The following is a 24,734-nucleotide window of genomic DNA, read 5'->3' on the forward strand; positions in this document are numbered from 1 at the left end:
TTCAAGGAGTGAGCCTGGGGGCATGCCACAAGGGGATGGACTGTTTGTAAAAATATAAGCGGATACACACACACATCACACATAAGCATTTTGGTGGAAGCAACCACGAGAGAGTAAATGTTGGAGAAGGAAGGTGATTCAGCTCAGTGTGGAGGAAGGAAAGGATACTGATGGGTGGATCACGACCGGCCAGATGAAACTGCAGAATGGGAGTGTAGCAGTGAGTGAAGAAGGCTAGGCTGATGGCTAGAAGCAGATGGACAATCTGACTGTAGAGGGCAGCAGGATAGAGAGACAGGTAGAACGGTTTAGGTTACTCTTTTCTTGTTTCAAAACTCTATTTGCCAATAACACTAAGAGCAATTTTTAGACTGGGCTCCCTGGAAACAGCCTCTGAGATGGAGTATTCTCTTCACGTGCAGAAGGTTTGCTGGGCATGCTCACGGCAGATACACCTGAAGGAACTGAGGAAGGCAGGTGGGGCAGAGAAGCTGAACTGTGATGTGATTGCAGCTACAACAGACTTCACAGCGGGGGTGGGGCAGGGCGGCTGGAGCTGGGATGGTCCTTTGGAATTGTCCCAAATTGAGGCAAGGGGACTGGGTTTTTGTATCACTACATGAGCCAGTTATTGGCCCAGGATGTTCCCCCCATGAGAGGTGCTGTCGCCTTGGGCAAGGTAGCTCCCTGTAGCTGAAGGCAATGCCCAGGGAGGAACACAGCTGTGAGGCATCAGCAGCCAATATTCTCAGAAGCTGGGGTGTGGGTGTCCCGGCCCTGAAGACAAGAGAGGAGGTGGCCGGAGCACCGCAGTATCTACCACAAGCTGAAAATGCACTAAGAGGTCAGATGCTATATTTAAATGAATGCAAACATGGGGGCCGGCTCGGTGGTGCAGCGGTTAAGTTCGCACGTTCCACTTGTCGGGGGCCCGGGGTTTGCCGGTTTGGATCCTGGGTGCAGACATGGCACCGATTGGCACACCATGCTGTGGTAGGCGTCCCACATGTAAAGGAGAGGAAGATGGGCACGGATGTTAGCTCAGGGCCAGGCTTCCTCAGCAAAAAGAGGAGGACTGGCAGTAGTTAGCTCAGGGCTAATCTTCCTCAAAAAAAAAAAAAGAATGCAAATAAATGAGGACAGCTTCTTTCTCTACCCTTGGAAAACATTTCTTTATTTGTTGGCTTTTATCAGATGGTCAATGTTTTCATCTGGGGTAGTGTCATTAAAGTACTTTAGCAAAGTGACTAGAGGGTTGGAAAAAATAGGAAAAGTATGCAAGAATTAATGCCATTAAAATATCTCTAAGAGCTGGAGCCTGCCAGTTAGGGAGAATATGAAAGAAATACAGCCTGTATTCAGGCTGGAAAGAGAAGCAGTGATTCTCGACTGCTTCTCTAGGAGGCATTTGGAAATGTGTCGAGGCGGCTTTGTCTTGGCAACGACTGGGAGAATTGCAAAGTGAGGGAGAGTCATGCCTAACGAAGAATTGTCCCAATCCAATGCCAACAGCATCTCTATTGAGAAACACCTGTGGTTGAAGGAAGTTAGGTGTCATCTGGTTATAGGTAGGATGGCCATGTATAATTTATTCTACTAACCAGGGCATTTTGAGAGTGAAGGGGTTTTGTTAATAAATATGTCAAGATAAGCTACGTAATCCATGAATGAGGCTGGTGAGCTAGGACTTATGGGAGCCCTTGTATAGGGGCTTGCAGTAACCCACACAGGTAAAAGGGCGAGTCAAACCCAGGAAAGCAGGGTATGAAGAATATATGCAAAACTTACTTTCTGCATGGCTTGGAGTCCTCCTGTCGTTCTATTGACTATAAACAGGGATTGACTATTTATCCATAAGAGGAATTACCTATTTTAGCCACAAATTTCTAACAGATAAAAGTTGTCAACATGCCTAGGATGTTTAGTTTCAGTATGGACAAGAATTGTTGGACCAGGAACCTCAACTCTCGGATGGTAAGAGTATTTCCTCAGCGCAGTGTTTCCCCAGTGTTTTCACATCGTGGCAAACAGAGGAATTGATTTTTAATTGTAGGGCATCCTTGGCTAACTTCATGAGGCTGAGGGTTACCGGCTTCATCTGGCCGCCCCCAAGACTGCAAGGTTAAAGACCTCCGCACTCCTGGGACGCGTTAGGACTACACTACTGGGCAACTCTGCCTCACCGGTAAGTCTCGAAAGCCTAGGAAGATTAGAATAAAACAAAGAGACGGTAAAGTAAAGCTAACCCATGGTTTTAACACTTCTTTGTTGAATTTAGGAATAATCTGTGTTTGTTTAAGTGCTTAAAATGTTTGTGGCAATTTGGCATATGAGCGGATTGGAGAGATTAGCCTTAGGTTCCAATTGAAAATGTGTACTTTTACAAATGTGATTTCAAAATGGATGGTGTGAAAAACTGGACTCAGCTCATACAGTATATGGTAGCAGAATATTTCAGAAAACTTGTAGCCGTGTGTGCGCAGTTCACTCTCCCGTTCTAGGGGCCACAGGTAGTAACTGCCAGTCCAGATGGAGTGGCAGGGAGCGGATGGGTTGGGATGTGCTGAGGATCAGAGGGCGGCAGAATCAGGCCCAAGGCGCCGCTGCCGCGACTACCCTTCCCAGAGGAGCCCAATCTCAGGGGACCTGGGGAGTTCTATGGGTTCAGTAGGGGAGTCCTGGGATGAGAAATACTTGAGTGCCCCAGGTACCAGAGGCCCCTTGTCCCAGATTCATCCTTAAGGACACTGGCTCATGCTACCTATCAAGCAAACCCCAATCACCCTCCCTTGACACCCCATCAGAGTCACACCGTGGAGCAAGTCACCCCTTGCTCCAGGGGCATGGCCAGGTGTGGGGCACCAGGATCTGGCCCAAAGGCTATGAAGAGGCAGGACTGCCCAAGGTCGAAACTGGAGACTCAACTGCGCATGCCGAAAGTCTATCACCTTTGGGGAGGCCAAAGGACCCGGGGAAGGGATGCGGGCTGCTGGCATGGGCACCCGGGGACCCATCTGACGTCTGCCAAGGTCCAAAGCTGCAGCAATCCAAACGCACTGTTCCGTTATCCTCAGACCAGTTGTTAGAATTACTCCTCCAGACCATCGCTTCCTGTTCCTCCAGCCTTTCCCCTGAAGAACAGCCTTAGGACATTGCTCTCTTTCTGACCTAGCCCAACTGCATGTCTTTTTAAATATTTTAAATACTCTTTTTTTTTAAGATTGGCCCTGAGCTAACATCTGTTGCCAGTCTTCCTCCTATGCCCTGCACATAGTTGTATATCCTAGTTGTAAGTCATTCTAGTTCTTCTATGTGGGATGCCGCCATAGCATGGCTTGATGAGCAGTGTGTAGGTCAGCGCCCAGGATCTGAACTGGTGAACCCTGGGCTACCAAAGTGGAGCATGTGAACTTAACTACTTGGCCACAGGGCGGACCCTGCTGTGTGTCTTTTTGATGATAGCCATTCTAACGGAAGTGAGGTGATATCTCATTGTGGTTTTGATTTGCACTTTCCTGATGATTAGTGATGTTGAGCACCTTTTCATGTACCTGTTGGCCATCTGTATGTCTTCTTTGAAAAAGTGTCTGTTCAGACCATCTGCCCAGTTTTAGATCAGATTGTTTGTTTTGTTTCTATTGAATTGTATGAGTTCTTTATATATTTTGGTGGATGTTAATCCCTTATCAGATATATGATTTGCAAATATTTTCTCCCATTCAGTAGGTTGCCTTTTTATTTTGTTGATGGTTTCCTTTGCTGTGCAGAAGCGTTTTAGTTTGATGTAGTCCCACTTGTTTATTTTGGCCTTTGTTGCCTTTGCTTTTGGTGTTAAATCCAAAAAGTCATGGCCAAGACTGATGTCAAGGAGCTTATCCACTATGTTTTCTTCTAGGAGTTTTATAGTTTTGGGTCTTACATTCAAGTCTTTAATACGTTGAGTTGATTTTTGTGTGTGGTATAAGATATAGTCCAGTTTCATTATTTTGTGTGTGGCTGTCCAGTTTTCCCAGCGCCATTTACTGAAGAGACTGTCCTTTCCCCATTGTATGTTCTTGGCTCCTTTGTCATAAATTAATTAACCACATATATGTGGGTTTATTTCTGAGCTCTCTATTCTGCTCCATTGATCTGTGTGTCTGTTTTTGTGCCAAAACCATACTGTTTTGATTACTATAGCTTTGTAACACAGTTTGAAATCAGGAAGCATGATGGCTCCAGCTTTGTTCTTTCTCAAGATTACTTTGGCTATTTAGGGTCTTTTGTGGCTTTATTCAAATTTTAGGATTGTTTGTTCTATTATGTGAAAACTGCCATTGGAATTTTGATAGGTATTGCATTAAATCTGTACATTGCTTTGGGTAGTAGGGACATTTTAACAATGTTAATTCTTCCAATCCATGAACATGGAATATCTTTCCTTTTGTGTCTTCAGTTTCTTCCATCAGTGTCTTATAGTTTTCAGCATACAGGTCTTTCACCTTCTTGGTTAAATTTGTTTCTATGTATTTTATTCCTTTTAATGCAATTGTAAATGGATTGTTTCCTTAATTGATCTTTCTGATAGTTCATTATTAGTGATAGAAACACAACATATTTTTGTATACTGATTTTGTATCCTGCAACTTTATTGAAGTAGTTTATTAACTCTATAGTTTTTTGACGGGGTCTTTAGGGTTCTCTCTATATAATATGATGTCAACTGCAAATAGAGACAGTTTTACTTTATTTCCCCCCCCAAGTTATATGCCTTTAATTTCCCTTTCTTGCCTAATTACTCTGGGTAGGACTTCCAGTACTATATTGAATAAAAGTGGTGAGAGTGGGCATCCTTGTCTTGTTCCTGATCTTAGAGGAAAAGCTTTCAGTTTTTCACCATTGAGTATGATGTTAGCTGTGGATTTTATATATATATATATATATATATATATATAAAGGTTGTCATATACAACCTTTATTATTGTTGAGGTACGTTTTCTCTATACCCACTTTTTGAGAGTTTGTATCATGAATGGATGTTGAATTTTGTCAAATGCTTTTTCTGCATCTGTTGAGATGGTCATATGGTTTTTATCCTTCATTTTCTTAATGTGGTGTATCACATTGATTTGCAGATGCTGAACCATCCTTGTATCCCTAGAATAAATCCCACTAGATCATGGTGTATGATCTTTTGAATGTATTGTTGAATTTGCTTCACTAGTATTTTGCTGAGGATTTTTGCGTCTATGTTCATCAGGGATATTGGCACATAATTGTCTTTTCTTGTAGTGTCCTTGTCTGGTTTTTATAGCAAGCTAATGTTGGCCTTGTAAAATGAGTTTGAAGCGTTCCCTCTTCTTCTGTTCTTTGGAAGATTTTCAGAAGAATTGGTATTAATTCTTCTTTAAATGTTTGGTAGAATTCAACAGTGAAGGTATCTGGTCCTAGACTTTTATTTGTTGGGAGGTTTCTGATTACTGATTCAGTCTCCTTACTAGTAATTGATCTGTCTAGATTTTTTAGATCTTCATTATTTAGTCTTGATGGGTTGTATGTTTCTAGGAATTTATCGATTTTTTGCTAGGTTGTCCAATTGGTTGGCATATAATTGTTCATAGTAGTCCCCTATGATCCCTTGTATTTCTGTGGGATTCATTGTAGCATCTCCTCTTGCATTTCTGATTTTATTTAAATCCTCTGTTTTTTTTTCTTGGTGAGTCTAGCTAAAGGTTTTTTGTTTATCTTTTCAAAAAACCAGCTCTTAGTTTCGTTGATCTTTTCTATTGATTTTTTTTTTTTTTGTCTCTGCTTTATTCCTGCTCTCTAATCTTTATTATTTCCTTCCTTCTACTAACTTTGGGCTTCATTTGTTCTTCTTTTTTTTTTTTTTTTTCTAGTTCCTTAAGGTGTAAAGTTAGCTTTTTATTTGAGATCTTTGTTTCCTGATGTAGGCACTTATCACTTTGAACATCCCTCTTAAAACTGCCTTTGCTGCATCCCATAAGTTTTGGTATTTTGTGTTTCCATTTTCATTTGTCGCAAGACATTTTTTCATTCCTCTTTTGATTTCTTCTTTGATCCACTGGTTGTTCAGGAGCATGTTTAGCCTCCACGTATGTGTGAATTTTGCAGTTTTCTTCTTGTAACTGATTTCTAGTTTCAGACCATTGTGGTTGGAAAAGATGCTTGATACGATTTCAGTCTTTTAAAATTTGTGAAGGCTTGTTTTGTGGCCTTGCATATGATCTATCCTGGAGAATCTTCCATGGACACTTGAGAAGACTGTGTACTCTGCTGCTTTTGGATAAAATGTCTGTAAATGTCTAAGTCCATCTGATCTAATGTGTAATTTAAGTTCAATGTTTCCTTTTTGATTTTCTGTCTGGATGATCTATTTCTGAAAGTGGGATATTGAAGTCCCCTACTATTATTGTCCTGTCTAATTGTCCTTTAGGTCTGTTAATATTTACTTTATATATTTAGGTGCTCCTATGTTGATGCATAAATCTTTATGTTATATCCTCTTGTTGGATTGTGCCCATTTTCATTATATAATGACCTTTTTCATCTCTTATTACAGTCATTTTTTTAAAGTCTATTTTGTCTGATATAAGTACATATGTGTGTGTATATATATATATATATATATATATATATATATATAGCTACCCCAGCTTTCTTTCGGTTTTCATTTGTATGGAATATCTTTTTCCGTTCCTTCACTTTCAGTCTATGTGTGTCCTTGAAACTGAAGTGAGTCTCTTGTAGGCAGCATATAATTGTGTCTTTTTTTTTTTTTATCCATTTAGTCACTCTGTATCTTTTGATTAGAGATTTTAGTCCATGGACATTTAAAGTAATTATTGATAGGTATGGATAGGTATGGATAGGTATTGATAGGTATTGTCATTGTGTTCATTGTTTTCTGGCTGTTTTGTAATTCCTTTGTTCCTTTCTTCTCTTGTTCTCTCTCTTTGTGATTTGATACTTTTCTGTAGTAGGGTGCTTAGATTCCTTTTTCTCTATCTTTGTGCATCTACTATATGTTTTTGATTTGTGGTTACCATGAGGCTTTCATAAAACATCTTATATTTATAATGATCTAATTAAGTTGATAAAAACTTAAGTTCTAATAAATTCTAAAGCTCTACATTTTTATTCTCCCTCCCACATTTTGTATTTTATGTCACAATTTACATCTTTTTATCTTATGTATCCATTAACAAATTATTTTATTTATTGTTATTTTTACTACTTTTGTCTTTTAACCTTCATACTAGATTTATAAGTGATTAACCCACTACGATTACAACATTAGATTATTCTGAATTTAACCATATATTTACCTTTAGTGAGATTTATACTTTCATATGTTTTCTTGTTACTAATTATTCCCCTGTAGTTCCAGCTTAAAGAAGTCCCTTTAACATTTTTCAAAAGGCTGGTCTAGTGGTGCTGAACTCCTTCAGCTTTTGCCTATCTAGAAAACACTTTATCTTTCAATTCTGAAAGACAACTTTGCTGAATAGGATATTCTGGCTTGCAGTGTTTTTTCTTTCACCATTTGAGTACATCCTAAAACTCCCTTCTGGCCTGCAAAGTTTCTGCTGAAAAATCTACTGGTATTCTAACAGGGGTTCCCTTGTATATAACAAGTTGTTTTTCTCTTGCTTTTAAAATTCTCTCCTTGTCTTTAACTTTTGACTCTTTAATTATAATGTGTCTTGGTGTGGGTCTCTTTGGAGTCATTATTTGGAACTCTCTGGTCTTTCTATATGTCTGTTTCCTTCCTGAGGCAAGGGAAGTTTTCAGCCATTATTTCATGAAATAAGTTTTCTGCCCCTTTCTCTCTTCTCCTCTGGGAACCCTCTCATGCGAATATTGGTCTGCTTGATATTATCCCTTAAGTCCCTTAACCTATCTTCACTTTTTTCATTCTTTTTTCTATTTGCTAGTTTGATTGAATTCCACTGACCTGTCTTCAAGTTTGCTGATCCTTTCTTCTGCTTCATCTAGCCTGCTGTTAAAACCCTCTATTGTATTTTTTTCCATTCAGTTATTGTATTCTTCAGCTCTATGATTTCTATTTGGTACTCCCTTATATCTTCTCCTTGTTGGAATCCTCACTTTGTTCATACATTGTTTTCCTGACCTTGGTGAGCATCTTTATGATTGTTATTTTGAACTCTTTATCAGGTAAATCACTTCTCTCTGTTTCATTAAGGTCTTTTGCTAACGTTTTATCTTGTTCTTTTGTTTGGAACATATTCCTCTATTTCTTCATTTTCCTTGACTCTCTGTGTTGGTATCTGTGCATTAGAGAAAACAGCCACCTCTCCCAGTCTTGAAGGGGTGGTCTGTATAGGAAATGAACCTTATTATTCAACCCTGGCCAGCTCTAGGTTGTCTCTCAAGCCTTTGTGATTGTCTAAGCAGCCTTCTTTGTTTTTGGTGGTTCCCAGTAGTTGAGGGTGCACCAAGACCTGTCAGTGTCCCAAAGGGGAGGATCTCAGTCAGTACCGAGATACAGACTGATTGGAAGACATACCCTCCTTTCAGAGGAAGATTGGGAGATGGGTGTTTCTGTTTGCTGCCCCTGCACTGTGTCCTTGGGGGATAGCCATTTAAGAACTGGTTCTCTGTTTGCAACAGTCCTGTGGGACCCATGAATGTTAGCCCCACTGGCCACCAGAGCCAGGCAGTCAAGGGGCATTCTCTGGGCAGTAGCCACATAAACCAGCCACCAGATGTGTGCACAAGCTCCTTTCTGGGAGATACCAACAACCTGGAGTGAGGCAGAGGGAGAGTACAAAGATCATATCCATTGGCTTCTGGGGTTTCTGGAGAAGTCTGCACCTTTTTGTGTGTTAAATTAGAAGCCTGCTTTCAGGCCACAACTATTAAGATAAGCAAATTGGCCTCTTTCAGGGAAAGATTGGGGTTTCTGTCTGTTGCCTGTGTGGTGCCCCGGGTGGTTAGCCATGGTGAGTCTGCATGAGCCCTTTAAGAACTCTTAATTTGCTATAGCTTGTGGGTGTCGTGGACACAAGCCCTGTTGGCTTTCAAACCTAGATATTTTAGGAACTCATATCTCTGGTGGAAGTCTTAAAAGTTAGGGTGCCAGATGTGGAGTCCAAACCCTTGCTTCTCCAGGAGAAGCTGGAAGTTGAGTTCTCGCCTGGTTGTGTGTTGCCGTAACAGGGGTGGGATTTATGGTGACGTGTCTCAGCCTCTCCTACCTGTTTTGATGTGGATTTTTTCGCTCATTTGCTTGATATGTGTAGGAGTCACTCAGCTAGTTTCTGGGTTTCTTTCAGAGGGCATCGTTCTCTATGTAGCTGCGGATTCATTGTGTCTATGGGAGGACGTTAGTTCAGGAGCCTCCTATGTTGCCATATTGAATTGGAACTCTCAGAAAGTGACTGTTCTTATTTTATACCGATCATCTACATTATATATATATATATATATATATATATATATATATATATAAATAATAAGACTTCTAAGATGAATCTAAAGGCTTAATAATAATTAGGTTTTAAAATGTATACCAAGTGGAGAAACCTGGAGATACCACCTTTACCAAGTGATCAAAGTTAATTATCACCAAGAATGGGACAGACCATCCTTACATGACTCCTGCTACAATGTGCTGAGGACACATCATCACTTGTGTCATATTCCTGCCAAAAACACATATACTGAATCTAATCATGGGGACACATCAGACAAACCCAAACGGAGGGATATCCTACAAAGGAACTGGCTTGTAGCCTTAAAAAATGTCAGGGTGTTTGAAGACAAAGGCAGAGAAACTGTTCCAGATCAAAGGAGATTAAAGAGAATGACTAAATGTCCTGAAATTGTGAGTTAGATCCTAGACCAGACCAGGGAAACACATATAACTATAAAGAACGTCCTTACACAATTGACAACATTGAATATGGGCTGGGAGTAGATGATAGCTTTGTATAATATTAAATTTATTTTGATAATTATAACGTCGTTATGCAAGAGAATGTCCTAGTTCTTAGGAAGTATACATGAAGTATTTAAGCGTAAAGGGGCACAATGTCTAAAACTCTCGAGACAGTTCAGGATAAAAACAGACTGACTCTTGACAGAGAGAATAGGGCAAAATGTAAACAAGTTTTGAATCTGGGTAAAGGGTATATGGGGGTTCTTTGTAGTATTCTTGCAACTTTTCTGTTTGAATTATTTCAAAATAAAAAGTTATAGAAGAGCTACAAATTTATCCTGAATATATGTATAAAATACATCCATACACATACACATATATATGTATGTATAGAATTTAAGTTACTGTATGTAATCTTTTCTGTACCCAAAAGCCACTCTCAAACATCCCCAAACTTCACACACTCACACAGTATTGTTTGCTATGGAATGTCCGGCATGTTGCCGCTCTTGTGTTGTCAAATAAATCCATGAGATCACAGCACTCTGAAGTTTAAAGGAGCGATGGGGACTGTCTGTGGTTCCTACTATGGTGGCTTTGCTTGCTACTGTGGGAAAGAATTCAATTCATGTCCTTCCTACACTTAATTTGAAGGCAAAGTCACTGCAAGTGTGCCAGTGCCTGCCTTTGTATTCATTCCACCATTAGAGCATTACAAATTCAGGGAAATCCCACCGCAGCTCCACAGAACATAGCCATTAGTCTTGGTGCTTTCCCCCAAATGCACATTTTGCTTGCTGGTGCACAATCTGCGCCAGCTTGATTCATTTTAATTTTTAACTGAAATAATTCCCTTCCCTCCAGCCTCCAGTGCCAAGTGCGGAACGGAAAGCCAAATGCCCTCCTCAGAGTCATCTACACACAGTTGTGTCAGATGCGGTGAAATGTTAAAGATTCCTCAGTTACCTAGTTGAGTGCCATCAAAACAGCCGGTGTGGTATTTCAAACAGAGGCAGGTTTAGGGAATGGCAGGAGGGATAAATGACTTCTTTATTTAAATAGGATGAAAATTAGCCTTGGCATATGTGGCCTTCAAGGGTACTCTTTCAACGTAGTAGTCTCTTAGGTCAGCATCATCACCTCGCCCTCAAAAGCTTAGCAAGTGACTCCTAGCACAGATGCCACCCCCACTTAATATCATTCTTAACGAGCTTGACCATCTCCTATTCTTCCCAAAATCACTAGAATAGGCTGTACCAGCTGGACTTTTGTCATTTCTTTGGACCCCCCAGCGATTGAACCCTCTTGGGGAACTTCTCACCGTCAATCTTGGTGGGAGGCAAAGATAGATAGCCTCTCCCTACAGGAGCCGACATTGCTACTCATTTTCTTAGCCTCCTTTGAAGCTAGGGCAGAAGTGGATCAGGACAGGGGTGAGGGGTTCTCCCTCTGGTGGTGGTCACGACTATGCATGGCAGGGTTATCCTCCCCAGAACCAGTTCTGAGCATTCTTTTAGGCAAGACTCCTACCACTCATTATTTCCTTCAGGTCTGGTACCATTAACAATAATAGAAGTGATAAGAAATTCTCTTGAGAAGCAAAGTGTAAACTGCAAAGTAGTTAACTCATATACTTGTTATTACTAGAACAGAAAACAAAACAAACGCTATGACTATTGCTGCACAGGAATTCTCTCCCAAGCTACGATTGCTTACCACCACCTTTGACCCAGAAATTTCCCTTCTAGGAATGTGTCCCTTATTTTTGAAGAAGCAAAGTGATGAAAATGAGAGATGTGCAGTGTTCTTTGTCATAGCAAAAGACTGAAAACAACCCACTGAGCCCACAAACATCCACTGGAGTATTGTGCAGCTATAAAAAAGAATGAGAAAGCATTTTATACATTGAAATGGAAAGAGCCATTTCAATATAATTAAGAAAGGATCTGAAGTCCATTCTTAAGTTTAAAAAAGCAAAGTGTATAACTGGGTGCATAGAATGCTATTTTCTGTGCAATAAAAGGAAAAAAGTAGGAACGTATGTTTGTAATTGCTTAGTTTGGAAAAATACACAAGATATTAATAATATTACAGGGCAGTGAGGATGATGTGGAAATAGGGTGGCTGGGGTCTTTTCACTATTTGTCTTTCGAGATTTTTCATTTTTCGATCATATGCATGAATTACCTATTTAAAACTTAAATAACTAAGTTAAAATAAAAACAAAGTATTGCAGTCGAATCGACACTTTTTTGTAACATAACTGCGTGCTTTATTGAGATACACAGTAAAGCAGTAATATAATACAATAGTAAGGCATATATTTGGTGAAGTCTGATATGTTGTGAAAATGCAGTAAAACTGAAGTTTAAAAAAATAATTAGTAAATGTTACAGTGTTGGTGTTAAAACACAATATATTATGATACTCAAGTAAGAACCCAGTACCTGAAAACAATGTCATAACATGCCATGTGATGTTTCTGCTTCAGTTACATTGATTATGATTTACAGTTTAATACTTGGTGGTTATAAAGAACACGAAATAAGGTCCAAATTATGCTTAAAACGTAGCAATAAAGCTCTCAATTTTTATTCAAATATTTTGACAGACTCACTCCAAAACTAACGTCTAAAAGATAAAACAAAACAAAAAGATTAAAAGAAAATTATGCACTCTATTTACCTCTGATTTTAGAATGAAACTTAAACTTCTTAATAGGAAGTAAAGTAACCCCTTGTTTTAAATCGTGGTTAAAAAAAAAAATCCTTGGTAAAGAAAAAGTCCAGTGTCACGTAAAGGAAGAAATGTAAGACTAAAACCAAATCGTCATGTGATTTGTTACTTTAGCGCTTTGGGTTTTCTTTTGGAAATTATAAAGCAAAAGATAATGGAGAAAAATATTCACACAATGGACAAGTGGTGAAGCTGTGAAGCCAGGTGTGCACAATTATTAGGAACACCCCAAAACCAAAGTGAGGTAGAAATAGCATGAGAAGCCATGTTTGATGTTAATTACCATTAATAAAATGATGGACAAAACCCACTCTCCAAAAGTTAATTATACTTAATCTAAGAGGTAACAGATTTGCAAAATAATAGGTCACACGGTGATTTCTACTGAATGAATGACTAAAAAAAAATCAAAGACTAGTAAGATGAAATGAAACAGTAAAGCTTTTTTCTACCAGTTAGTCCTCTTGAGTTTTTCTCCTCTTTTTGAACAATTTTTGTTTTTTTTACATATGTAACCTGTCTAATCCACCAAAAAGGGTTGGGAGTACCTTTTGGAACATTTGAATCAATTTACATTCCCACTTAGAAACCTGTGTGGAATTACTTGTAGAGAAGTGCAAAGGAGAGAAACATAGGTCATGGGCTTCTGGGTGGATATTTAACAGCATCACAAGTGATGGGGCCACTGTCTTACACATTTTCCCAAGGGTTATGTTAAATTAAGTCTTGCGGCATTTAAAAACTCATTGCAATGAGAAAAAAAAACCTTAAAAAAAAAAAAGAAAAACCAAAACGCTCACTGCTGTTTGACTGTGAGAAGAGGGAAGGACAATTTAGTCGTAGCTATAAAGATCTCTATGTATAGTTATGACCATTCATCCAATCCTTCGCTTCAAGAGTGACCTGCTCCCTCACAGGGATCGGCTGGGAATCCACAGCCCTCCAGCCCTACCATAGTCCTCCTACTGTCTGGGAGTTAAAAATGCCTTCTGATGCTCTGACGTCCACTGAAGCATCATTAAATCTAAATCGTGGCATTGCCAACAGCAGGAAGCTGAATGTATCAACCAACGGATTACTCTGACATAATAAGTCCTGTGTATTCATTCATATGTTCCCTTTTAAAAAAAACTCAATACTCTAGTTGTCAGTGGAAAGTTTAAAATGAGAAACATCTGGAGCCCCAGACAATGTCTTAGTGTGGTAGTTTCCTTCTGGCTTCAGGCTCCAGGGAAAATTCATTTTAGACCAAACAGGTAAGCCTGGATGACCAGAAGCAATTTCTTTCCATTAGCAAGTGGCAGGAACATTTGAACAAGAAATTTAAAAGGTCTCTAGAAATTTAAGCCTATTTATCTATACACCTATAGCATTTACATACTTATAGACATATAGATGTATAAAACGAAAATCCACAGCCAGTCCCACTCAGTTAACGATTCCAAAGAGCAATGTGAAAGAGTCATTTGGTGGTGTTAGAGGAAGGCCTGCCTTTAATATGCAAGAAAGAAAAAGCCATGTATTTCATATGGATATCACGCTAAAAGGATGCACAACAATGTGTTGCCTCAAAGTTTGTGTGTGTTTGTGTGTATGCGTGTGTGTGTTTGTGTGTGTGTGTATGTGTTTGTGTTTGTTTTTAGGGGTTTTTATAAACGACATTTTTTTTTATAAAGCACACTTTAGTTTACAATCTTTCTTTATAACTGTTATAAATTTTTAAACAACCCAAAATGCGTTCCATATAAAGAAATGGCAAGTTATTTAGCTATCAAGATTTTACATGTAGTTTTCTTATAACTTTGTTTTTGTACAATTGCATAGACGTGTAAAACCTGCCATTGTTAACAAAACAATAACAGACTTAGAAACTACTGAAATCTACAGTATAGTACCACTACCCTTCACAAAAATATAGATTTTTTTTTTCTTGTAAACTCTTACTGTCTAATCCTCTTTGTTGTATGAATATTATAAAAACCATGCGGGAATCAGGAATTGTAAAACATTTATTCTGCCCCTTCTTCATCTGTCATGACTGAAACTAAGGACTCCATGGCTCTGCCCAGATCATCTGCCATGTGGAAAAGGCTTCCTACATTGTGTCCTAGAAAACAAAGAGAAAGAAAGACTTTACACGAGGTGCAGACAGCCTCACGCTGACTCTTTGCCATTTGGGAAATCATGTCCCGTTTCTAGGTGAAGACAACACAGAAGCTGCATCGAGGGTATACACAACACAGCTTGATTTTTCACTAGTTTCCAGGAAGAAGCAAAGCCTTGTTAATGAAGCCACTCCACGTTGTTAGTATCTTAATATTAATTAATTAATCTTAATATCTTAATGTTAGTAGCTTAATATTGGATCAGGCTACTGGAGTCATTTAGATGGAAAAATGTCCGAGACTGCACTCAACTTCCCAATGTAAATATCTATCAGAAGGATTTCATGGATAAGTGCAAGACCCCTGTCATAACAGGAATATTTCATGACGAGATGCACCTTTTCCACCTTGTTGTGGGGGATTATTTACTATGTAAAAATATTTTATACATTTTACAAAAATCTTAAAATATTTTACAGAATTTTCATTATAAGTAAAATATTTTTACTATCAAACCATCATTAACTATCACCACTATCACCATCCCCTCACTGCCGCCACCTCCACCGTTCTATTGCCATCACCATTATCACCAGGACGTGCCATCTTCATTTCAAGGCCATTTCAAGCTGTTGGCTCACTTCTAAGGCTATGATGGAGGTGACTGTTTTCTCTCTGCTTTTACTTGGGTTGAAAAATAAACTCTTGAATCAACCTTTTTGTACACTATTAACATTTGAATTAGGAAGCTTCAGAATCGAAATCACTTTTCCTTCCAAATTACTCTAGAGCCTAATTATAACATGACCCAGATGTATCGCGCGGATTGGGGTATCCTGTGAATCCATTTTTGAGCGCCTCCTAAATGAGGGTTAACCATCAGAATAGCCTTTTAATAATAATGTGATGTGAGCTGGCATTCATCCCCCAGCATGGAGCACAAAAGCAGCACGATGTCCCTAAGTACTTTGTGGCAAAATTCAGATCGAGAGTCAGATAATCTGAGACATACTTTATGACTTGCCTTTCCATATATGTCTCATATTTTTATATGGCTAATTTTAATTCTTAGACATTAGTAAATCATTCCACTATTGGAAATAAAAATGCTTTACTAGGCTATTACTACCTTGCCATGTATCAACTTTTACAGATTCCCATAATAATTGTTAAAATCCCTATAAAAATTAAAGATAGACTAGGGTAGGTATTCTGTTCTAATATTTATTTCAGGAGACATATCGTTTTTAAATATGAGAGAGAGGATCTGAAGAGGATTCACAGGCAGGCACTTAAACAGTGATGGCACCAGATCACGTTACGACTTATTAAAAGTTTAATGCCATTCAGCCATTTAGACTAAGGTGACCAAGTTTGTAAATCTCTTTGAGCTTTATGAGTGCAAAGAGTTTCCGTGAGAACTAATTACGTTTGAAAAAATCACTTTGGATTTTGGTTGAGACTGCAAAATATAAAAACTTTTAAGCAAACATATGTACTATTCATAGAGTGGGCCGATAGTTTGGCAGCCCTCAGTGAAGAACTGAAATCATCTCTGGCTTTTCTAAATGACAAAAACCACAGGAAGACATAGTGCTGCTTCTCAGAGCACAAATATATAACTGATGCCACCAGGTTGGAGGGCTTCCTGTGTCTCTATTTTTGACTGCCCAGCAACCCGGGGAAATCGGCACAATTATTCATGCATAATAGAAAATGGGTGGACTAACTGCAAATTCTTAATTGCTTGCAATTTTAACAGCTATTAATGAAGCCAGTAAAAACAAAATCAAGACCCTTACAACCTGTTACCTGAATATGACCCAACGACTTCTCATCACTCATATCTGACTAGAGTATAGTTCACCTGGTAGCTAGAAAACGTATTACAAAACATAAACAAAGCAGGGAAGAACGTATTTTTCCCATCGGCTTATGGATAATCATCAAAAAGTACCTATATTAGACTGTGTGTTAGGGGAGGTGGACTATAGTTCAAAAGATAATAAACACAAGTAAATGCACTTATAGATTATATAGTCAAGTGGTGCTTCTACTCCTTAAAATGGTCTTCAGTTACTATCTGGAAGGAAATTTCTTGGGTATCTGCTATTTAAAAAGTTACCAGATAAGACAGAGGTTTATTATTCTTAAAACACCATACAAGGCCAAAATGTTAAGTGGCCTTTAACCTGTCTAGACTGTTAAATGTTCACAAATGACCTCATGGCCGTCCCTATGCTAGAAAAATGGACGTTCAGAGTCACCTCACCATATCTATATTACGCTTTTGGTTGCTTTATTTACAAATACCTGTTTCACCAGAATAATGATCCCAGTGTTTTTCATGGAGGTTTTCTTTAGATCCAGAAAAAAAAAAATCTATCTCTTTGACAAAATACGACCCCAAAGACACATATACCTCAATCCACCGGAGGCATAAAACTGCACTGTGATATGGATACAGAAAACAGATTTCTATCCTGGTTCTATTATCCATGTGTGTGAGGCAGAACATTAGTGAGGTCGTTAATTTTACTTGACAGATTTTTCTACAGTCAAAATTGAAATCTCATACTATGCGTGGGAGAGGCACTGACAAGAAGGATTCGGGCATCCGCAATCAGCTGTAGGCACAAGTTGACACAAAAATACGTCTATGGAAAATATTCATTTAATCCATTCTTAAGCAAGGATTGTTGAACACAAACGCACCATGCGTTGAACATTAGGGTAGTTGTGTGTTTTTCCAAGTTGGCGCTAAGTGCAACACATTTAGTTTCATATGCCACCACTACCTGAGGGAGATGTTTTCCACAGTGATTGGAAATGAGACTTTCTGGCAAAGATCCAAGACCTCAACAGCAATCTGGTACTCTACTTTTTTAAAAATACAATTCCCAAATAAATGGTTAGCATTAAATTGGCCAAAGCAAAGCCAAGCCAGAACACTGCGGTGAAATTTGCTTATCTTCTCTATGATTTAATCTTGGACAAAAGTATCTGGTCTACTATACATTTGGGGTATTTTCATAGCATTAAAAAAAATCACACATGTTTTGAGCCTCTGGCTTTCTAGAAAGTTGACTATAATACACCTCAGGTAGTAGAGTTTCCAAACACCTATATGACTTCAACAATACGTGCTAGCCTTTTCTAAAATTCATTCGTGAAAGAAACATGAGCAGCGTGGTCAAAATTATGGTGCGACTTTTTACAAGAAGTTAAAATAAGATTTAAGGGGAACTTACCATAAGAATGAACCCAAGAAGTCTCACATAAGAAGTACGTGAGCCAGGCAAACTGTCAGGAGCATTCAATGCTTCACCGATTCAGGTTTCCTCAGTTTCTCCTCCCAGCCTACCACTCCCTCCCTGGGACCCCACTGCCCCATGCCTTGGAAGGCAGCACTGGTGTAGACACACTGAAGGATCATTAAGTTCATTAGACTTGCATGGCATGGTGTTGGCAGAATGTCCAGTATGACACCTTATGTTGAAATGAATCAGTGGCTACTCTTGTCCATCCTGTTGCTAAGGATCTAGAACCTTCTCATATAAGGATTCTCCACCCATCCAACCTCTCTCCCAGAATAGTACATGCTACTGCCATCCACGGGAGACCCTTCCTTCCTTTGTCCTTCACACTAAACTCTTGGTAAGGACAATCTTGTTTCACTTGGGCTGTCACTCCACACTCTGTCATCCAATAGTCATTTCATTAGGTAATTCAATGTTCAGACAACATTCCTGGTGGAACAGAAGTATGAAGCAGCTTTCACTATAAAACCCCAAACCACATTCAGTGACAATGCTGTACTCTACCCCTCTCATCCCATAAAGAGGCATTAAAAAACCCCTCAAGACTCCAACATTCAATTTTTATCCCTAATCGGTTATTCTATCTAGCTCCAAATGCCAAATTAAAAAACACATCCTTTAAGGGGCAAGCTGGGATGATATAAGCTTTTCAAACACCATTCTAAAGTGGTGCTAAAGCATAAGAGTTAAAGAGTGTGGCTCTGGACCCAGACTGCCTGGATTCAAATCCTGGCTCTGTCACTTGGGATACACCGCTTACCCCTTCATGGACTCAGTTTCCTTATCTGTAAAATGGGGTTAATAAGAGTACCTACCTCATAGGATTGTCATGAAGATTACATAATGAAAATGACGGCAAGGCTTAGGATAGTGCTAGGCACACAGTTAAGTGCTCAAAAATGTTAGCTAAAGAGGTAAAGAAAGAGTGTAGGAACCAGGAAAAAAGAAAACAAAAACACAATGAAGTCATCCCAGGAGAATAAAAACCAAAGGCACTGGCAGAAAATGCTAGGGTTCTGGAAGTAGAAGGAAGCTTTATGACTCATCAGTTATGTTCAAGGCTAAATCTGTTTTGAAGATTTTGTTTGTGTTGCAAGTGGCAACAGATGATGCTCTGCAGGACTCCAACCTAGGGACTACAAAGGGTTGCCAGTTTAAAGAGATTCCTGCTCCCAACCCCTGATCCTGTCGTTGTCATGGTGATGACAATGGCAATGATCACTGGAGGAATGTTCCTCATGAGCTGCAAGTGGAGAGGTGACTACCATCCTTACATGATGACACGTGTAATACACACATGCGCGTGCACGCATACAATTCTTACACAAATGCCAAACATAGAAAGCGGGATGAGACAGACAGAAGCCATGGCTGTGAGCCTGAATCTCACTAACCTCTCTCATTGGCTTCCCAGGGGTATTTCTTCCTTTAATAATAGAGAGAGGAAGAGGCAGAGATATCAGAAAGGAAAAACAATCATGCATCAATATACAGTTTCATACCAATTTGCTTCTTTTATCAAACAAATGTTGAGATGACAATTCATTTATTCCCTTCTGAAAAAAAAAACAAAACAGAAACAAAAAACCCGAAAGACACATCCAGTCAAATAACCTTTACATACACTTAAAATCAGTGTAAACAGATAACACGATCCAGGAGACATCACTTATAGAATCCATAGAGTTCACGGGATAAAACTGGATGAAAGCTGGCACAGCATAGAAATCTGACAAATCGAACATTGTTTTCAGGGGTGACTGTAGAATCTCTAGCTTAATGCTCGAAAATCTCAGAGTCTCTTCACTCTCGACTTGACAAGCAACACACCAAAACATAAACAGTAGTTGACTTTGTGTGCCAAAAGTCTGCACCCCACATGCAAGGCAGAACGTCGCACAGAGGCTAGACTCTATCCTCTTGGAGAATTTTTCTCTCTGGTAGAAGCTGAGCATGCCCATGATGGGATTGGGGGCATTTGAGAGAACAGAAAGAAAAAAGGGGGGAAGGAGATAATTCCCACTAATGGGCAAGCCACAGAGCCAGATCCAGGAAGGAGCCTTCAACTTCCTCCTTGTAATTCAGTAGATACTAGGAGCCTTGAGAGTCAATGGCTAAAGACCCACTGGCCGTGTGTGTGTGTGTGTGTGTGTGTGTGTGTGTGTGTGTGTGTGTGTGTTAATAGAATCCTCCATCTGTATGCATTCCTTTATTTTTGAAAAGTAGGTTCTGATGAGAAAGTTTTCTATAATAATACTTATAATTAGACAGAATTAGGGCCCTCTGACTATACCTCGCATGTCTTAGGCACGCAATATTCTTTTATCTCCAGGGTCTTCAGAATGAAATACTGGTTTTCAAACTTTGACTGCCTTTAGCAACAGGACACTTCCTAAGACAATCTTACATGAAATCCCAGTGTTGAGAGCACATAAAAGTAGAGCTGTGAGAGACCCCGTACAGCATCTCCGTTCCCCGCAACCCACCATGCTCAGGGGCTCCGAGAAGACTAAAACTCTGAAACCATTTGAAAAGGACTCCTCTAGAATAAAGAAGTATGGAGCTACTATTCCAAAAGAAATCTTTCAAAGCTGAACAGTGGCAAGTTCAGGGTTTAAAACTTCTAGTATACATTTAAAGGTTTTCTAAGTAGGACTCTCCCTCCCTGTTTTGCTGCTTTCTGGATTTTCCTAAGTGAGTCGGATTTCTTAGGAGGATAAAAACTGCATGCTTGCCCACGTAAGCATGGTCAAGGTATTCCTGACGCTCCTCAAACCAGGAAAAAGAGAAAGAAAGAAAGAAAGAAAGGGTATTGGTTCCTCAGTTGTGGGTGTTCCCGCTAGGAGGCCCATACCAGATGACAGGAAAAAGGGAGGAGCGTATCATTTCATTTTTGATGGCTCAAATGAATCCCAGCATGAATTACCCATTCCTTTTGACTCCTTTAGCAAGTTTTTTTTTTTAGAAATCTTTATACTTCATGGTTATATTGTCTGGTAGTAGAATCAATTCCCTTCCCCTACAAGAGTGTGAGCTCCTTGAGGGCAGGGCCCACATGTTGCATACTCACATCTCTACCCCCAATACCTAGTACTAGACCTCGACACTATGGGTATTTGACAAATGCTGGCTGACTGAATTAGTAAGGTAGCCACTGGGTCATCGCCAAGAGTCCTTCGGTGTTTTAGGCAACTTGGCCTTGCCTGCGACCCTTGAGCTTGGATGCTAAGGGCTGGTAACTTGTTCTGGCTTATAACTTTGACCTATTTTTAAAACTTCAGAACTTTAGGAAGGACAGTGTGGTTTGAAAGCAATATGATTTAGTTTCGGAACGTAATTATGGTTCCAAGAATGATAAAGGTTATATATCTTTATTAATTCTATACCAAGCCATGTTCAGAGTTCAGTGTCAGCTGATCCCTGCTGAATACATAGCAAATGATTTGGGTTTTGTTTCAGGTATTCTTCAGAAACCATATTTTATGTAAAATGGACCTCCCAGAGGCATGCTAACCCTATCTTTTTCAACATCCTCTCTCATCACTTGGGTTCCAATGTGCTCATTAGCATAGTACAAAAGGAAGGTCTGGTTTTTAAAAAAAATATTTTTTGCTGAGGAAGACTGGCCCTGAGCTAACATCCGTGCCCATCTTCCTCTACTTTACATGTGGGACGCCTGCCACAGCATGGCGTGTCAAGCGGTGCCGTGTCCACACCTGGGATCCGAACCGGCGAACCCCGGCCGCTGAAGTGGAACGTGGGAGCGTAAACCCGCTGCGCCACCGGGCTGGCCCCAAAGGTCTGCTTTTTGTTTAAAAAAAAGTTAAAACACATAATGTTTTCTACTGTATTAGGAATGGTTTCTACACTAACAAAATAGAGGCTAATTGGTTGCACCACTGGAAAAAATTCTTGACCAATAAATAAGTACAAGTACCAGCTGAAAGTTTTATTTCATAAACACATTCTTTGGAAATGAGTTTCCTCAGACCTTCAGTTAGGGTGTCCATCTGGCAATGTGGTATGTTGTCAGGAAATGAATCAAGAGAAAAAGGAAGTGTGCTGGGGGAGTCCCGCGTCTAAATAAAGGGCTTGGTCAGGTCTGGAGCAGTCGAGTTTCCTCAGGCAGTATGAACTTGAGACGATTGATTGTATTTCAGAGTCAGAATCACAGGACGTGACTGTTTCTGGGTGCCTTTAGCTTCTTTATCTCAGTTCACTGACCGTCTTTAGAAAGTTAAGGAAAGATGAGTCCCTTTTTAGGTCTTCTGTGTGAAAGAAGACTCAAATGGTTATACTTTAAATATACTGAAACATGCTGGATCTTTGGTGAACACAGATAAAATGCATAAATCAATGCAAATGCACAGTTTTCTTGAGCTAAAAGCTGATCAGCACCGAAGTCTGTGACTGTAAATATGTAATGAGCTAGAATGGACAACAGTAAAATAGCATAAAGCAGGGGTTGGCAAACTTTCTCTGTGAAGGGCCAGATAGCAAATATTTTAGGCTTTGCAAGCCACACAGTCTCTGTAGCAGCTATTCAACTCTGCCACAACGACTCTGCCCTTGGGGTGAAAAAGCAACCATAGATAATATGTAAATGAATGAGTGTGGCTATGTTCCAATAAAACTTTATTTATAAAATCAGGTAGTGAGGTTTGACCCATGGACTAGGGTTTGCTGGCCCCAAGGTGTAAAGGAGTAAGAGCTCAAATCCTTTATGGAAGCAGACAGGAAACAGAATGGTGCCTGAAAGGGGCACAGGATGTTTCCATTTGCCTTTGTTCTTTATGCTGCTCTTCCATCAAAGACCCACAGACAGGACTTGAATTTTCGAAGATGGCAGGTTTTGCAAAGCTGTTGGGTTGGTCATTTAGAGGCACTGAACGGAATGTATGTGGGCTTATTTGGAAGGTGGTAGTATGAGAGGGAGAGGCCACTGGGGATAAAACTAAGGTGGCACAGGTCAGCAGGGAAGAGATTACACAGGCAGCGGAAACACCCACATAGCACTGCTAACAGCTTTCTGAATTCTTACTGCGCTAAGAGCTTCCCCTGGAACTTATCATTCATTAATCTATGTACAGTGCCACCTCATTTTTAAAGAACCCAATACCGATACCACTGATGGTGGAAGCATTTCTTTCACGAATGCACATATGGATGAGAATACCTTTGTTAGCCTGCTAAATGATCAGACGTATGGACAAATCGCTTAAAGACTTTATTTTAAAATTATGTTTATTGTTCGTTCTACCATGTACTGTTCCTACAGAATACTGTGGAGATTTACAAAGTGTTTTGTAGTAGATAATGATTTTTATTACAGTGGAATTTAGCTTCTATGTACTTATAGACAGAGGGACAATTATAGATAAATAGATTAGACAGAAATTAGCTAACATTCCATGTTTAATATACACTGAGCCACTAAAATCCCAGAAGTGGTTGTGAACAGCTAACTGTATCTAGAGATTAATCAGGAAAGATAGAATTGCAAAGCTAAATGTGTACATGTTCACACCTTGAACACTCTGCAGTTGATATTGGCTATTATGCAGGATAGTGTTGGCTATCAGTTTATCACTAAACGGAGGAGCATGCAATCCCTTTATTAATTTGGATAACAGATTAGCAAGCCCATCAAGATAAGATCGGAAGCCTAATTTAACCTGCTGAACGGCCAGGAAGAAGGCACTTAACTTCTTTGGGCTTCCAGGTACTTTTCAGGAAAATGCAAGATGAAGATTAGATGCTATCTTAAGACTTGAGTTCTAAGTCAAAGCTGTGGCAAAGGGTAACAAAAAAGTTGTAAATTTAAAGTACACAATAACTCCCTTACTATATATTTTATATTTATGGAAAACAGTTTTTTTAAAAAAAACGTCCTCCTCTGTGAGCAATTACCTAGCAGGGTTAAGTAAACCATGAGGTGGCAATTAATAGTACATTTCCACTAAATGTCAGACCTCTGGCTCTGACATCTGTTTTGAGTTTCTTAAACAGCTGTCCGAAACAGCTGGAGCAACCGTGAACTTCATTTTTCATAACACAACAATGGAAACACGCATGGCGGACTTAGATTAAAAGCACAATATCCACTAAGACATTAGCAAGGTCTTGGCAGAAACCTCCATGGTAAAACTTTTAAAATTAAAGGTTTAAAAAAAGATCTTCGCCTGGGCAAGAAAAACTGAGATTGGTTAGATGCATATTTTTAAACCACTGGATCAGAAAATCAATTTAGTGGGTTGCAACCAGCAGTGTGGTTTTCAATAAATACAACAGGGAAACAGTGGGAATTATATGCAGTATGGAAGGTATCGCTTCATGAAACTTTTGTTTCTGATCTTTGTATGTATATGGGACTATACACATATACGTGTGTTGTGTATATATATACATGGCGGGTATATACATATATGCGTATGTACATACACACACACATAATTTATTTTATATCCCTACCCGCCTTGGAGATATAGAATGTTTCTCTTACTATGGATAATGGTCAAAAGCCACTGTTTTGGTCAGCAGAGAATTTGAGATGACCTTTCAAGGCCCTTCCATTTGGGAGAGTCTGTAATCCCAAGAACCTAAGATTCTCAAGATTTTCTGCTTAATAGCAACCTAATATATCTACTAACTGGTAAGATGTTCCCCCTA

General features: G+C 39.4%; 1 protein-coding gene across 16 annotated transcripts in view; it reads right to left on the reverse strand.

Annotated features, from left to right (window-relative positions):
* Nucleotides 1-12,152: 12,152 nt before the first annotated feature.
* DMD (dystrophin) overlaps nucleotides 12,153-24,734 on the reverse strand; it is a 2,264,041-nt gene continuing 2,251,459 nt past the window's right edge. For 10 of the 16 annotated variants that reach the window (XM_070604310.1, XM_070604305.1, XM_070604308.1 and 7 more), the window contains one exon: nucleotides 12,153-14,747. In XM_070604310.1, coding sequence (XP_070460411.1) covers nucleotides 14,650-14,747 — 98 coding nt within the window. In that variant the 3' untranslated portion in view covers nucleotides 12,153-14,649. Of the gene's footprint in view, nucleotides 14,748-19,459; nucleotides 19,492-24,734 lie in introns of all 16 variants that reach the window. The other 6 variants (XM_070604303.1, XM_070604306.1, XM_070604313.1 and 3 more) reach the window with 1 other exon arrangement.

The sequence above is a fragment of the Equus przewalskii genome, chromosome X, assembly GCF_037783145.1.
Source record: "Equus przewalskii isolate Varuska chromosome X, EquPr2, whole genome shotgun sequence".
NCBI lineage: Eukaryota > Metazoa > Chordata > Mammalia > Perissodactyla > Equidae > Equus > Equus przewalskii.